General features: G+C 34.3%; 1 protein-coding gene across 4 annotated transcripts in view; it reads left to right on the forward strand.

Annotated features, from left to right (window-relative positions):
- LOC125029570 (structural maintenance of chromosomes protein 6-like) overlaps positions 1-13,851 on the forward strand; it is a 23,290-nt gene extending 9,439 nt beyond the window's left edge. For all 4 annotated transcript variants that reach the window (XM_047619534.1, XM_047619533.1, XM_047619536.1 and 1 more), the window contains 19 exons: positions 647-769; positions 1,506-1,625; positions 1,776-1,906; positions 2,090-2,293; positions 3,602-3,798; positions 4,709-4,855; positions 4,980-5,164; positions 5,722-5,897; positions 6,387-6,521; positions 6,669-6,804; positions 7,842-7,973; positions 8,101-8,220; positions 8,456-8,643; positions 9,617-9,782; positions 9,907-10,020; positions 10,279-10,373; positions 10,817-10,970; positions 12,510-12,634; positions 12,832-13,851. In XM_047619534.1, the coding sequence (XP_047475490.1) occupies positions 647-769; positions 1,506-1,625; positions 1,776-1,906; positions 2,090-2,293; positions 3,602-3,798; positions 4,709-4,855; positions 4,980-5,164; positions 5,722-5,897; positions 6,387-6,521; positions 6,669-6,804; positions 7,842-7,973; positions 8,101-8,220; positions 8,456-8,643; positions 9,617-9,782; positions 9,907-10,020; positions 10,279-10,373; positions 10,817-10,970; positions 12,510-12,634; positions 12,832-12,865 (2,682 nt within the window). In that variant the 3' untranslated portion in view covers positions 12,866-13,851. The remainder of the gene's footprint in view (positions 1-646; positions 770-1,505; positions 1,626-1,775; positions 1,907-2,089; positions 2,294-3,601; positions 3,799-4,708; positions 4,856-4,979; positions 5,165-5,721; positions 5,898-6,386; positions 6,522-6,668; positions 6,805-7,841; positions 7,974-8,100; positions 8,221-8,455; positions 8,644-9,616; positions 9,783-9,906; positions 10,021-10,278; positions 10,374-10,816; positions 10,971-12,509; positions 12,635-12,831) is intronic.
- Positions 13,852-15,091: the final 1,240 nt, after the last annotated feature.

A 15,091-nucleotide genomic window follows, 5' to 3' on the forward strand; every position in this document is an offset into this window, starting at 1 on the left:
AGAACAAAAGGGGTCCGCATTCCTTGAAGCAATTATGGCCTGTTTCTAAAAATAATGAAAATAAATAGCTAAGACTTTTGGTAAGAGGAAGTGGCAACTAACAACCGGCCATGTCCCCTTCTCAAACCCAGTCAGCTGTGAGGGGTGTTGCCATTGAGTATCAAATAGTTTTCATTAGCTCATGAAATGCATACACTTCAATGCAAGCTTCGTATTTGACTTTCATATAACAAATTGACTAATAGTTTAGAATGACAGTTACTTGATCCATACCTAATTTTCTTGATATTTCGGCTCTTGATAGTCCCTTGGTGTAAAGTGCATTTATGATGTTATGAATAGTCTGTAAGGTCTCCTGCTAATATTGCTATTATGAGAGACCCTAGCCATATCAGCTCCAAAACACTTTTTGAACACATTATGAAGCTTGATATGTTCTGAGCTTTAAAAACAAGTACCAACCTTTCAGAATCAGCTCTTATACGTCGTTTTGGTTTCATCAATCCTGAGTACAGATATTTCTTTTAGCAATTGTACATGTTTGTATTGCATTTGTTGTTAGACTTAATATGAAATTCTTTGTATTTTAATCCTTAGGTAATTATTCTTTACTTTCAAAATGCATTATTATGTTATTATTTTCCAGGATCCTCGTGATTTATACAAATTTTTCTTGGAGGCCACTCAGCTGCAACAGATGAGGGATAATTACACTCAGCTACAAGAAGCACTAAGATCGTCCTCAGCAACTATTGATGGCAGGAAAGAGGTTAGAGTTTGAGCATTTTCATAGTTTCATAATGTGAGGAACAACAAAATAAGTGAATGATATCAGTACTAATTTTCAGTGAAAGGAAATCTGGTCCTGATTTGTTCCTCATGCAATGTATATTTTGAGCTTCTGATTATATTTATATAGTATGTTTTGGTGATATTTTAACCCAGTGCCGCTGGGTTATTTCCCAATATGAAAGTCCTCTCTCCCGGGTTGTATTCATAGTGGTGCGGGCACCGCTGCTGGGGGATTGTATCGTCACCATAGCATGTGCAGCATGATCATACATGCCCCTGGAAACCGGGACCAGCACACCAAGTCATGTATTCACATGCCACCTGGAATATAGTCCAGGCTTACCATGGCATGCATGCACATGCCACTTGGAGGCAGTGGGTTAAAACAATGCTTGAAGAGTACTTCAAACACTTAAAAGGATAAATTGGGGAAAGGGAGAACCAGTTATGAAGATAAAAGTGACATAAACAGACAAAGTTATATGTCAGAGATTGGAATTTGGATATATGATGTGCATGCATATTTTGAATGTTGTTATTATGCCAATGCACAATGAATATAGGAAAATAAGGATGTTATGAATTTCAAATTGCAAGATATCCAAACTGTCCCATTTTACTGTACTTGGAGCACAGCTTTTTCCTAGAATTCTACCTGTATTGCCATTGTTTCCATTTAATACATTGTAATGGCTTTTTGCCTTGCTTTTTAGGATCTTCCTTTTTTGGAGAAAGAAGTAGAAGAGCATCGTTCTCGTTATGAATTTAGCAAGAGTCTCACTGATAAGCGGAACAAACTTCGGGAGTTACGGCGTGAATTGATGTGGTCTGTGGTAAGTCTGTGTCCTGATGTTGTTTCAGTGTACAGTATATTTACTTCCTGATTGCAGAAATAAGTATATCAACATAAGAGCTGACATTAGATAGCCTCCAATTTGTCTTTTATGATTGTAAATCCACGTCTGATATACATTTATTTAAAGGTACATGAAGCAGAAAAAGAAGAAGAAGCTGCCGCACAGAATCTAGAGGAATATGAGACATCATGTAATAAATTGCAGGACAAGATAACATTTTATGAAACTAAATTTGAGGAGGAGAGGCAAAAGCACAAGTAAGGGATCTTGTGTTGCTGGAATTTTCTTGTGTTTATATTTTTCCTTCTTCGTGTATGTATATTTTTTCCCCAATTTCTTGTCACCCTTTTCCCTTTTTTAAGTTTGTTTTTGTTTTTTTTTTCCTTTTTTCCATTGTTTTGCCTTCTTTGAAATTGAGTGTTGACACTTTCTTGACCCAGAGCACTTCAGGAGGAACTGACCAGCACCACAGAACAGCTCACCAACCAAACCGAAGACACATTGGCAGCCAATGAGCAGATGGTAAAGGCAAAAGCAAAGCTGAAGGACCAGCAGATGCAGGCCACTACAGCCGAAAAGAAGGTCAAGAGCATCCAAAAAGAGATCTCAGAGCTGAAGGAAGCCATAGAGAAGGATAACAGTCTGTAAGTGCATATATCTGAAAAGAAATTATGTAATTGAAATGTAGGACATAGGGTTCAGGACAGTGAGCAAAGTGTAATGATTTTATTGTAAGAAAGCAAAGATAGAAGGGTAATTAACTTTTCAATTTCTCATTTTATATATATATATTATATGTTATATTTCTCATTTTATATATATATATATATATATATATATATATATATATATATGTGTGTGTGTGTGTGTGTGTGTGTGTGTGTGTGTGTGTGTGTGTGTGTGTGTGTGTGTGTGTGTGTGTGTGTGTGTATATATATATAATTTGTATGTTATATATTTTTTACCTAAATTTTCTAATATGTATCCATATAGGAAAAGTGGGAGGAAGAAAAAAAATTAAGAGAGGGAGGGAGAGAAAGAGGTATATTGAAAGTGATAGCTGAATTGCCAGTGTGAAACAACAGATCCCCACTCTTGTTGCCGCTATTGTCACTGTACTGTGATACAAGTAAACCATGACATGAAAATAAGAAGTATAATATTGTTGGAGGAGGACAAAGTATATGATATTGTTTCAAGGGGTTCTTCATGCCACATTATTATTATAATTTAGTAAAGTAAAAAGAGAGCTATAAAACATTACTTCTTATTCTTATTTCATACCTACTGTGGCCAACAATATGAGGCACTCATGTGATTGGTTCAGGGAAGCCAGGGAGTACCAATGGATTGGGGAAAGTATAGTGTTTGGAGGAAGATGAATGTGCCAGAAATAATGAGAGTTCTTATTTTATACTCACTTAACTATTCACAAAAAGAAAAAAATCAGGGTCCACAAAGGTGTATGAGAAGTTTGGAGATAGAAGAAACTTGCTAAACAGTACCAGAATGACTTCCTCTTACTCTCTACTTCTGTTAGCCTAAAGGCCCTTTAGATGCCATGTACGTACATGTCATGCCCACTGTGTGTTTGATTTATTAGTCTTTACATATAGATGGCTTAGTCACTAGTGAGGCAATTACTAGTACAACCTATATCACATGTATATCCTTTTCCTTGATTTTCATAATAATAATAAAAAATCTGATATTGCTGTTAGTAATGTCAATTACATATTATAATAATTCTGATGTCTATAATAATAACATCAATATAGAAGGCATTAGTTAAAAGAAAGATTGAAAGAAAAAAAGGTGAAATCAGGAGGTTATAAGGACAACTACTTGATCACTTGGTGGCTAAGCACTAGTTGAGCAATTGATTAAATTCAAAAAGTATCTGAGCTCAAAATATTTTTTTGTGAGTTATAATGATATATGTATTGTAACAGAGCACAGAATAACTGGGCAGCTCAACGTGCTGCCAGGCTGGAGAAAATAGAGAACTTGAATAAGGAAATGCTGGAAGTACACCAAACAGTGAAGACAGAAAATACCCATCACAGCAACATCCTTAATACAATGGAACATAAGAAGGCTGAGCAGATGCAGTTCTTCTTGGAAGAGAAAGCCATCAGAGCCAAATGTTGTAAGTATTATGATGCTCTAAATAGAGGATAAAATGGATATCATTTTGTTGAAATATGTCTCTGAATCATGAAAGTGGTTATGACTTTGATGATGATTTTACTATTTTTACCTGTGGTAAAAATAGCATAATAGCACAGTTAGAGAGATGGTATGTGTACTCACTTTTCTTTGGTTAATCCCATGGATCTAGATGCTTCACTGCTCGCCCATGGCCCAAAGTAGAGGCATTAGGCTTACTTGAATGGCCACTCTAACAGGTGTGCAGTACAAGATGCCATACCTCCTCTTTGAAATGTTATTTTCTCTCTTTTTTATTTATTTATTTATTTTATTTTTTATTTATGTATTTATTATATATATATATATTTTTTTTTTACCAATTTCCAATGCCTATACTTGCCATTTGATTTGCTTTATCTAGATGGTAATTTGTCATTTGATATGCTTTATCTTTTTGGTAATAGACTTTTAATTGTACAGACTCCCTATCATCTTTAAGTTGTCCATAACTCATTGTAATAATAATAACAGTAAAGAAACATTTTGTTATTTGTGTCTTTCTACTCTTCTGACCATTGGGAAATACATTTTTTCTGATGCTTGTAGGGAGCTTGTTGTAAGTCATAGAAAGCTGAATTTTTACTCATTTTGAAGGGAGGATATGGCAATTTATGTTGATGATGGTAAAAAGGACCAAGTTGAATTTTTACCACTAAGCCAAAAATTCATACTTTGTTTTATGAATATTTTAATCAAAACCTATTTGAGGCATATTCATGGGTATACCTAGACCAAAACAACAACAGTATAGCTCAGTGGTCCCCCTGGATATTGAGCTTTATAAAGATTTAGAACTTATGCTGTTAATATTTCATCTTAGAGTAATGTGATTATTGATACATTTTCAGCCAGATTAGAAAACGAACTGAGAGAGCTCCGTGGCCAGCAGAGTAATGTTTTCACTATCTATGGACCATGGGTTCCTGAGGTGTTGAAGCAGATTGATATTGCACACAATAAAGGAATGTTCTCAGCCAAACCTGTTGGACCACTTGGTAGGCTTATTTAGTTTAAAATTATATTTGTCGTTATGCTTTGTAAGACTGATTAATTCAAAATCAAATATTTTGGTTACTGTTCTGTGGCTGGGACCACTGATCAGAGTTTGTTTCTCCACAGGTGCCTTTATCAAGCTACGTGATCAGCAGTGGGGACATGTGGCAGAAGCAATTATATCAAACAGAATCAATAGCTTCTGTGTCAATAATCAAAAGGATTGTCATGTTCTAAAGCAGATTCTGAACAGAGTTAACTTTAATGGAGCCCCAAAACCTATCATCACTGTTTCAAGATTTAGAGAAAGAGTTAGTATATTCTCAGTATTATATATGCTTGCATATTAATAATGTTATATATGTAACTATTTCATGAAGGTAGTAGCTCATATATATATATATATATATATATATATATATATATATATATGATATTATATATATATATAAATATATATATAAATATATATGTATATATTTTATATATATATAAATAAAATATTATATATATATATTTGCATATATATATGTATTTATATATATATTTATATATCTATATATCCATATATCTATATATTACATATATATTATGTATATATTACATATATATTACACACACACACACACACACACACACACACACACACACACACACACACACACACACACACACACACACACACACACACACACACACACACATACAATATGTGTGTGTGTGTGTGTGTGTGTGTGTGTGTGTGTGTGTGTGTGTGTGTGTGTGTGTGTGTGTGTGTGTGTGTGTGTGTGTGTCTATACACACTCATACATATATATCTATATATAAGGGAATAAGATTAATCTTTCTTGTTGTTATCTTTGCATAGATCCATGATGTATCACAGTTTGAGGTGCAGTCAGACAGATACCCATCTCTGTGGTCAGTGTTGAATGTGAGTGATACAGTTGTAGCAAACACACTCATAGATCAAATGCAAGTGGAATCCACCTTGCTTATTCCAACAGCACAAGAAGCCGGACAACTTTTAAAAGATCAGAGAACGTAAGGATTTTTTCTTTTCTTTATAGGCTTGTAACCAGTTTTGATAAGGGGGCAGAGAAAGGGAAAGGAAGTGTGTTTGAAAAAAATGAATGGTTTATTAATTTTTTTATGTTGTAATTTTTTTTTCTTTAATTTTCTTTTTCTTTTTATCTTTCTTATTTATTCTTTTTTTTTTCTTTTTCTTCTTTTTGTCTTTCTTTTTCTATTTCCTTTTTTCTTTTGAATTCCCCCCCTCCCCCCCCTTTTTTTTTTTCTTAAAGAGTTTAGAATAACTTTTAGATTGTGGTAGAGTTACCACAATATTTTTTTCATTTATGATCCTGCATTTTAATGGTAATATAAGGTTTGGCTGAAATGGATTTTTCTCATTGTGATACTTAAGAAACCACACTGGTTAAAAAGTCATCCCTAGAAAGCTTCTTTATGCAAGTTTAGCTTTATTCTAATGAAACTTAACTCTTACTACTATTTATTTATTTTTATTTTCAGCGCACCAAAAAATTGTAAAGTTGCCTACACTCTCAATAGAGATACTTACTACCCTGATCCAAACTACCGGATCTATTCAGGAAGAGGGCAACAACCAGCTCGTTATCTTCAGGTCTCGGTTGAACAGAAAATCAGGTAGTACACCTTTAGTATAGGAATGAAATGGGGTTGTATTTGAAAATGGTTTTGAATAAAAGAGATGATCATGTTACATATACTTTGTTCTACTCACAGCATCAGTAATACTCATTATACATGAGGTATGACATTATATCCTTGCAGTGACCTTCAAGCTGAAATTAAAAGTACGCAGGAAGAATTAAAGAAGCATTTATGTAAGGCAGAAGAATATCAAGCTGAAGTGAAAGAACTTAAGAATGAAATTCACATGTCAGACAGAAAGTTGCAGAAAGATAAGGTAATTTTATTTTTATTATTACATTGTCAAAAACTTAGCACTCGTAGGAAATTTTTCTCCCCAAAACTGTAGAAGAGGGAGAGTCAGGAGGAAAATCATGTAAGCTTATTAACCCATTCACCCTGGGGTTATGTTCTGTCCCCTGTAGTTTTTTGTGAATGTTGTTACATACAGATGGCTCCACGTGCTCAGCCGGCAAGGAGTCTATCAGTAGCCCTAGTGACCAATCTTGATTTCTCCATTCCTTGAATTGTTGGGAAAATGTGTTTTTCTTATTAATACAGTTGACATCGATACTGTTATTATTGTTATTGATGTTATGATTCTTAAATTGTTATTAAAATGTGAATAATACATTCATTTCACACACACACACACACACACACACACATACACACACACACACACACACACACACACACACACACACACACACACACACACACACACACACACACACACACACACACACACACACACACACTTTCACACACACACACACACTTTCACACACACACGTTTTCTCGGGCTCGAGCCAATAGTCGGAATGCAGGCATTTTTACAACTGCCACGAAACACACACACACACACACACACACACACACACACACACACACACACACACACACACACACACACACACACACACACACACGTACACACACACACACACACACACACACACACACACACACACACACACACACACACACACACACACACACACACACACACACACACACAGACACACACACACACACACACACACACACACACACACACACACACACACACACACACACACACACACACACACATACATATATATATATATATATATATATATATATATATATATATATATATTATGTACACACACACACACACACACACACACACACACACACACACACACACACACACACACACACACACACACACACACACACACACATATACATAGTAGATATATCATATATATATGTAATGAGTAAGAGATGTGACACTAATAATTGAGAACCTTTTCTCCTTCTCAGGCAAAAATTGCACAGCTTCGCGGACAGATTAGAGTGCTCCAGGACCAAGAGGAACCAGCTCCTCCTGATGTATCTCAGTTGGAAGAAGACATTAGGCAACAGGAGATTTTACTAGAAAGTGCTAAAGCTCATGTAGGTCACCTTTCATAATTTATTTCTAATAATATTAATAGAAGAGACAGATGTGTATATTTTCTGATTTTTCCCTTGTGTATTGTAGAAAATGGGATCATGTTGATTTTTTGCTTTATTTTCACAGGCTGAAGAAGTTAGGACTTTAGTAAATCAAAGTAAAGAGAAATATCAAGAAGCCGCCTCCAAATACGAGAGGTTAAGACAGGAGCACAGTAAACTTCTACAGGAAGCAGATAATAAGAAGGTGGATAGTATTCGAGAAATTGTTACCCCCCCCCCCCCCCTTCCGTGTTTTGTTTTTTTCTTTCGTTCTTTGATTTACTGAATTTTTCCCCGCTATGAATTCTTTAGTGATACAGATACAGAATTTTGTTTGAAAACCATGCCATGTTGGAAAAATGATTATAGGTTATTACTAATATTATATTGGTTTTATTTATTTAGTGATTGTTTTATCCATTTTTTTTTTTTTATAACAGAAAGAAATATATCGGTGTGAACAACAGACAAATAAGTCAAATCATGTTTTACAAGGTTACAAAAAGAAAAAAGGAGATAGTGAGACCAGAAAAAAAGAGCTGGAGGCAGAATTAAAAGCAGCAAGAGAGGGGCGCGAAAAGGAGTCAGAAAGAGCTAAGAATTTCGAACCTCGTTTTGAAACAACTCGGTGAGACACCTGCTTTGAGAATTTCCAGTATTCATTTCCATGAAAATGAGTCATTCATATAATTTGCAGTTTATTAATTTTAACCCAATGTCACAAGGAGAATGTGTTCAATGTAGTATTGTTTTGTGAAACACATCTGCACAGACGGACTCCACAAATGCTCAGCCACTAAGGAGTCATTTAGTAGTCGACATGCCCTCTCCTTCCTTGAGTTTTTTTCACCAAATATTATTAGTATTGTTGCTGTTATTATTAATATTGACATTAAAATTATTACAGGGTTATTAACAATACTAATAGTAATTTTAAGTAAGATGAAATGTTTCCAAAAATCAAGGAAAAGGGTAAGCAGGTCAGATAAGTCAGACTTAGCACTTGTGGAACCATCTATGTGTAAATACAAATGATAAGTCAAACTCACTGCTTGCATGACAAGTGTGTATGTGCCATCCTTGGTCACATCAAGTTAATGCTTCCTTTTAAGCCAGTGATTCTGGGATGGCAAAAATACATTCTATGTCCACTGTGTTTTTTTTGTTTATGAATTGTGTTTCACACAGATGGCTCTGCAAGTGCTTAGTCAGTAAGGAGTCAATTACTAGTCTTACCTGTTTCACCTGTTAACCCTTTTCTCTCTTTTTTTCTTTTTTTTGTAGGATTCTTAATTAGTTTTTATTGCTAGTATTATTGTTATTATCACTATAATTATCATAATGTCAGTAATAATAACATTGATACTAACATTATTAGAAAGAAACATGTAGGCCCACTTTGGTTCCTTGGTGGCTGAGCCCACACATGTGCAAACAAAATTTTGTATAGTCATTATGTTTAAATTTAAATTGAATTTGTTAGTTCTGCCTGTACAAATTATATATGTAGAGTATAGAATAGCATTATTATTATTATCATTACTCTTAAGTAGTAAACATTATGAATTATGAACACAATAACAAATTAAATATATTTCCAGGAGTGCTAAAGATGTAAATAGTCAGTACAAAGCTCTTGAAGCAAGATTAAACAGAGAGGAAGCAGAAAGAGGTGACCCAGTAGAAATACGTCAGAAGTACAAGGAAGTCCAACAGAGGTACTCGGACATCATCCAAATCATAGAAAAACATTCCAATCTTTTAAAGGTTTGTATGTTTGTTGAACTGGAAAAGACTGTAAGTAGATGCATTATATATATGACATCTATAATGGTTTTATTAACATTTTGCATATTTCCATAGGTTATTAAACTCCTCTCTTTCCTAACAGCTGATACAAGACAGTCTCGATAAAAGACATCAAGAATATGGATTGTTCCGTCGATTTACATCCATAATGATAAAATCATACTTCAGAAATAGACTAAGTTTTCGCAATCTTCATGTAAGTATATTGCAAGGGAGAGGGAGAGGGTGCCAAACAGTAGAAAGGGTATATTTAATCATAGGAATAGGAAAGGAGGGTACTGTAAGGGGAGGGGTGAAAATCATTAGGGGGAGAGTAGGGGGCCAACCAGTGGGTATAATTGGGTAGGTATGGTGAGCACTTGTACTTCATTTATGTCATTTAAGAGGTTTAGGTTGCTTTGTCATTGATCAGAAGATTGTTGAGTAACTATTAAAGATTTTTTTTTTTTCTCAGGGAACACTACACTTCAACTTTGAAGAGGAAATCCTAACAATGAGTGTGGTCAAATTAGGAAGTGAAAATGATGACAGTACAATCAAACAGTCACAGTAAGTGTTCTACATATTTCAAGGTTTAATCCCATATTTATCTATGTATTTTTGTATATATTTTATTATGTGTCTTATATCCATATATACACACACAGACACACACAGACACACACAGACACACACAGACACACACAGACACACACAGACACACACACACACACACACACACACACACACACACACACACACACACACACACACACACACACACACACACACACACACACACACATATATATATATATATATATATGTATATATATGTATATACATATATGCATGTATATATATATATATATATATATATATATATATATATATATATATATATATATATATATATATATATATATATATATATGTTATTGTGCTAATATTACCTGGGAGCAAAGAATAGAAGATATGAATGATTAATTAAGTATGTTACTTTTTCTCTTTAGGCAAAACAGCAAAAAAAAGAAGAAAGGTTCACAGCAGACATTAGCCATGATGTCAGGAGGAGAACGGTCCTTCTGCACTGTGTCATTCATTTTGGCTCTCTGGGAAGTTATGGACTCACCAATAAGAATTCTTGATGAATTCGATGTTTTTATGGTAAGCTTAGTAAAATCTCTACACACACCTACACTCACCTACACACACCTACACACACCTACACACACCTACACACACCTACACACACCTACACACACCTACACACACCTACACACACCTACATTCTCACTCACTCACTCACTCACTCACTCACATACACTCACATTCAGTTTTCTATAATCATCATCATAATAATGGTGGTGATGGTGATGATGATGAGGATGATGATAATGATAATAATAATAAAAAGTAAATCCTCAGGTCTCTGACTGTTCATTGCTATTTTGTCTATGATTTAGAGTTAATGCTGCTAGGTAGAACAACCATTCACATTGTTATAGATCTTCAAAAATCAATAAATTAATAACATGTTAACAATAATAATAATAGTGGCAATAATAACAATGACAATCAAAGTAATAAAAAGAAAAGATAGTATTATTTGATTTTTTGCTGGCTCTGGACATTTAATAAATTGCGATATAATAAAACCTAGAGGAAAGTAAATAGGGGAGGGAACACATGATATGTACCTAGTAATAAAAATAATAACTTTGATTCCTGAAACCTCAAGCAATGAGGTAGATAGATGAGGCCTTATAGGGCTAGCAATTGACACCTTGGTGACTAAACACCTTGGTGACTAAACACCTTGGAAGCCATCTTTGGGTAGAGGAAAATTTCAGGTTTCTTTTGTAGGTTATAATAGGAAATATCACTAACTATACAATGCTTTGTCATGAAACTCCAAATAACTTTATTGAATGTAAACAGAGCATGCAGTGGAGAGCTTGCCTTTAGAAAAGAAAATTTGTTCTAGATATAAAAATCCAATATAGCATCAGCTATTATCTCATTTTTAGTCATCCATGTCCATATCACAAAATAGATATGGAAACATTTTTTTTTTTCTCGTTTGCAGTCTGCTTAACCACATGCCACTGGGGAATATTCTGTGTTCATTTTTAATTTTTTTTCGTGAAATGTCTCTGCACATAGATGGCTCTTTTGGTGCTTAGCCACAAAGGATTCAATTAGTAGACCTTGTGACCTTACCTAATTTCACCTTTCCTTGAATTGGGGGGAAAAACATATTTTTTACTAATGCTATGAATATTGATGTTATTTTAATTATAGACATTATAGTAACTATGTTACTTTTATTATAGACATTATAATTACTATGTTAGTGTTATTATAGACACTATAATTACTATAATATAAACATTAGTACCAGCAAAATAAGATAACGTAAAATATTTTAGTAAATCCAGGAAAAGGGTCAACGGCTCATTGGTGACTTAGTACAAGTGTAGCCATCTGTGTGTAAAAACAGTTAATAAAGTAAACTCCCAGAGGGCATGGCATGTATGTCCATGCCATGCCCGTCGGCATTGGGTTAATGGCAATCTTCCATATTGTTGCTAATTGCCATAACCATTGTGTCATGAGTCAAGGAGAAGGTGGACTATAACCTAGTCTTATAATTTTTTATATGTAATGAAATTAACTTAAATTAACAATTATTTCTTCTTGCAGGATATCATAGCAAGAAAGCAAAGCATGGATATGATGATTGAAGTTGCAGATGCTAAGACTCAATATATATACCTTACACCATTGGAACTCAATAAGGCAGAACATCCAAATGTTTACATATACAGGTGAGTTACAAATATTAATACTTATTTCAATGAAAAGTAAAGAGACTATAAGTTCCTGTAATTATTAAAGCACTGTTTGAGTCAATTATTGTAATTCACTTTGATATTGTGAAAGTATTTATACCCAAAGAAAATATTTTAGTATCTTATATTTCCCAAAGAATGAGAGGAAATTATCAAAAACAATTGTATTTCAGGATGCCTGATCCAGAAAGAAGAGAGGATGATTAGAAAGGAAATGAATCATTTTGATGAGAGAGATTGTCAGTACAGACAGCCATCAGTACAATGAGAGTCAGTGTTAAAACCAACAACTGGATGTTGTTATAAATGGCAAAGACAAATTATGTGACATTCAAATGACTAGTATTATATATGTACGTATTTCTGCATATATGTACGTAACATATTTCTTGTCTCATTTTTGTCTTTCCAATTTGGGATTTATGTTCTAACAAAGGATCTAGAGAAATATTTCCAGATCAAGTACTAAAGATTAAAATTAAAAGAAAGGGGAGTGAAAGTGGAAGGGATTATCAATAATTTAATCCTTATATTTCTGTTAGATTTTAAGATGACATAATGAAGTTTAGAAATTGTAATGTCACTTATAATAAGGCACATTTTTCATCTGTGTAGGTTGCTCTTATTTTCCATTCACAATAGTTTCAGTTATTTGTACTTTGACACTGATTTTAGTCAAAAGAATATTGCTAGGAAACATGGATATTTCATGCATTAATTTTGAATTGCGCATGGTCTTTTCCTCGATATTTAAATATATATATATTTTTTTTAATGAAAGAGTAATGTAAATATAATTAAGTTTTGTGAACTGCAACTGTACTTGCTTTACACGGACATTATTTTCTGTTCAGTTTTGTAAAAAAATTTGTCAACCATTCCATCATGTATTGTTCATTTTGTATAGATAGAGAAAAGGGATAAAGTTGGAAAATGATCGGATAAAACCAACTCAAGGCCATGACAACCTATGCAATCCCTCTCCTCTTGCCCCAGTTTATATACCTGAATCTGTATGTTCAAGAATTGTGGCCTTACTTTATATCTAAAAATATCTAAATTTGTATGTTTGAAACATATATAGGCTTGTATGAACATTATGCCCTTGGGAATACCATAGTTGTAATTAAATAGATCACTTATTTACTGTTGTTAGTAACAGCAAATATTTTGGAACAAGGAACATATATCAATTTGTGTTTTTTTTCCCCCTACCTTAATAGTAATCACAAAAACATTAATGATAATAAATTTAAAAAATGGAAACTTGAAATGGTGTCTAATAATAGAATTGACAGCAAGTATTATTGATGAATACAGTCCTTCAGTATTTAATCTTTGGTGTTTTTGGAACTTGATATTTCAGATAATGCCAGTCCCTGATCAAAGGATTATAAATATCCAAACTGTTGGTAACAAGTTGTAAATAGAACAACAAACGGAAGAGCAAGACTTAGAATTGCAAGATGTTGCTGCCACAGTTTGTAATATTGTTTTTTTTTTTTTTTCCAGGATGTATTATAAAGGATAGAGGGAGCTTGTATCTGCAAAAGTTGTCACATGAACATAGGGGTTGGCTCTCTTAGTATCAAAGGACACTCCATTGAGGGTGAATGGTTAATGGTTACAAAGCAAAATAAATGTGCAAGACATCAGAGACCATATAGTCCTATAGAAAGGTGTACTAGTGAGAAAGGTAAAAGAGAGGGGTTAGCTGATGTTTAAATGTGCTACACATCAAAAGTTGCATAGCAGTTCAGGATAGTTCGGCATTGAAGGGGACAAAGGCATGTGAGGTAGAGAGAGAATGATTAGATCAAACTTGTCAATGAAAGAAGTAGGATTCTGTAAGGATGTCCATAGGGTAAGAGAGTTTAAGGGTGAATAGATCACAGTTTCAGGAGAAATGTCAGGAGGGAGAGAATCCAGGGAAAGGGGGAAGGGGTTATGACAAAGAGCTACATGTGTATCCAAGGGGGAAACAGAGGGGATAATGGAGAAGGAAGGGGGGGTGGGTGTAGGGGGAACATGTCAGCAGTTACCTTGAGTGTAGAGGAAATGGGAGTAGAGATTGGAGAATGGATGAGGTGTAGGCATATTAGTTTGGTTTATGATTAGATTGTTTTGAATGTCTTCCGAGTTCCTGAAATGAATTTGGTTGGCCAAGGTGTGAGAAACTTTTCTTATGAGGGTTTAGATGTTACTGTGACAAGGCAGGAACCATTGGCGTGGATGCAAAAGGAAACTTTGCCCAATTGCTTTTGGAGGCATTGCTGGAAGAGGAGTGTGTTGTCAGAGTAGGGGGCAGTAGAGAGGATCACAAAAAGTGAATCCTATTTGGCTGAGCTAAACAGAGTGCTCAAAAGGATTGTAGGGGTTGGGGTAGTTGAGGGGTATGGCCTTGTGGAAGGAGTGGTATTGAGTGAAGTAGTA

The sequence above is a fragment of the Penaeus chinensis genome, chromosome 10 (genome assembly GCF_019202785.1).
Source record: "Penaeus chinensis breed Huanghai No. 1 chromosome 10, ASM1920278v2, whole genome shotgun sequence".
Lineage (NCBI taxonomy): Eukaryota > Metazoa > Arthropoda > Malacostraca > Decapoda > Penaeidae > Penaeus > Penaeus chinensis.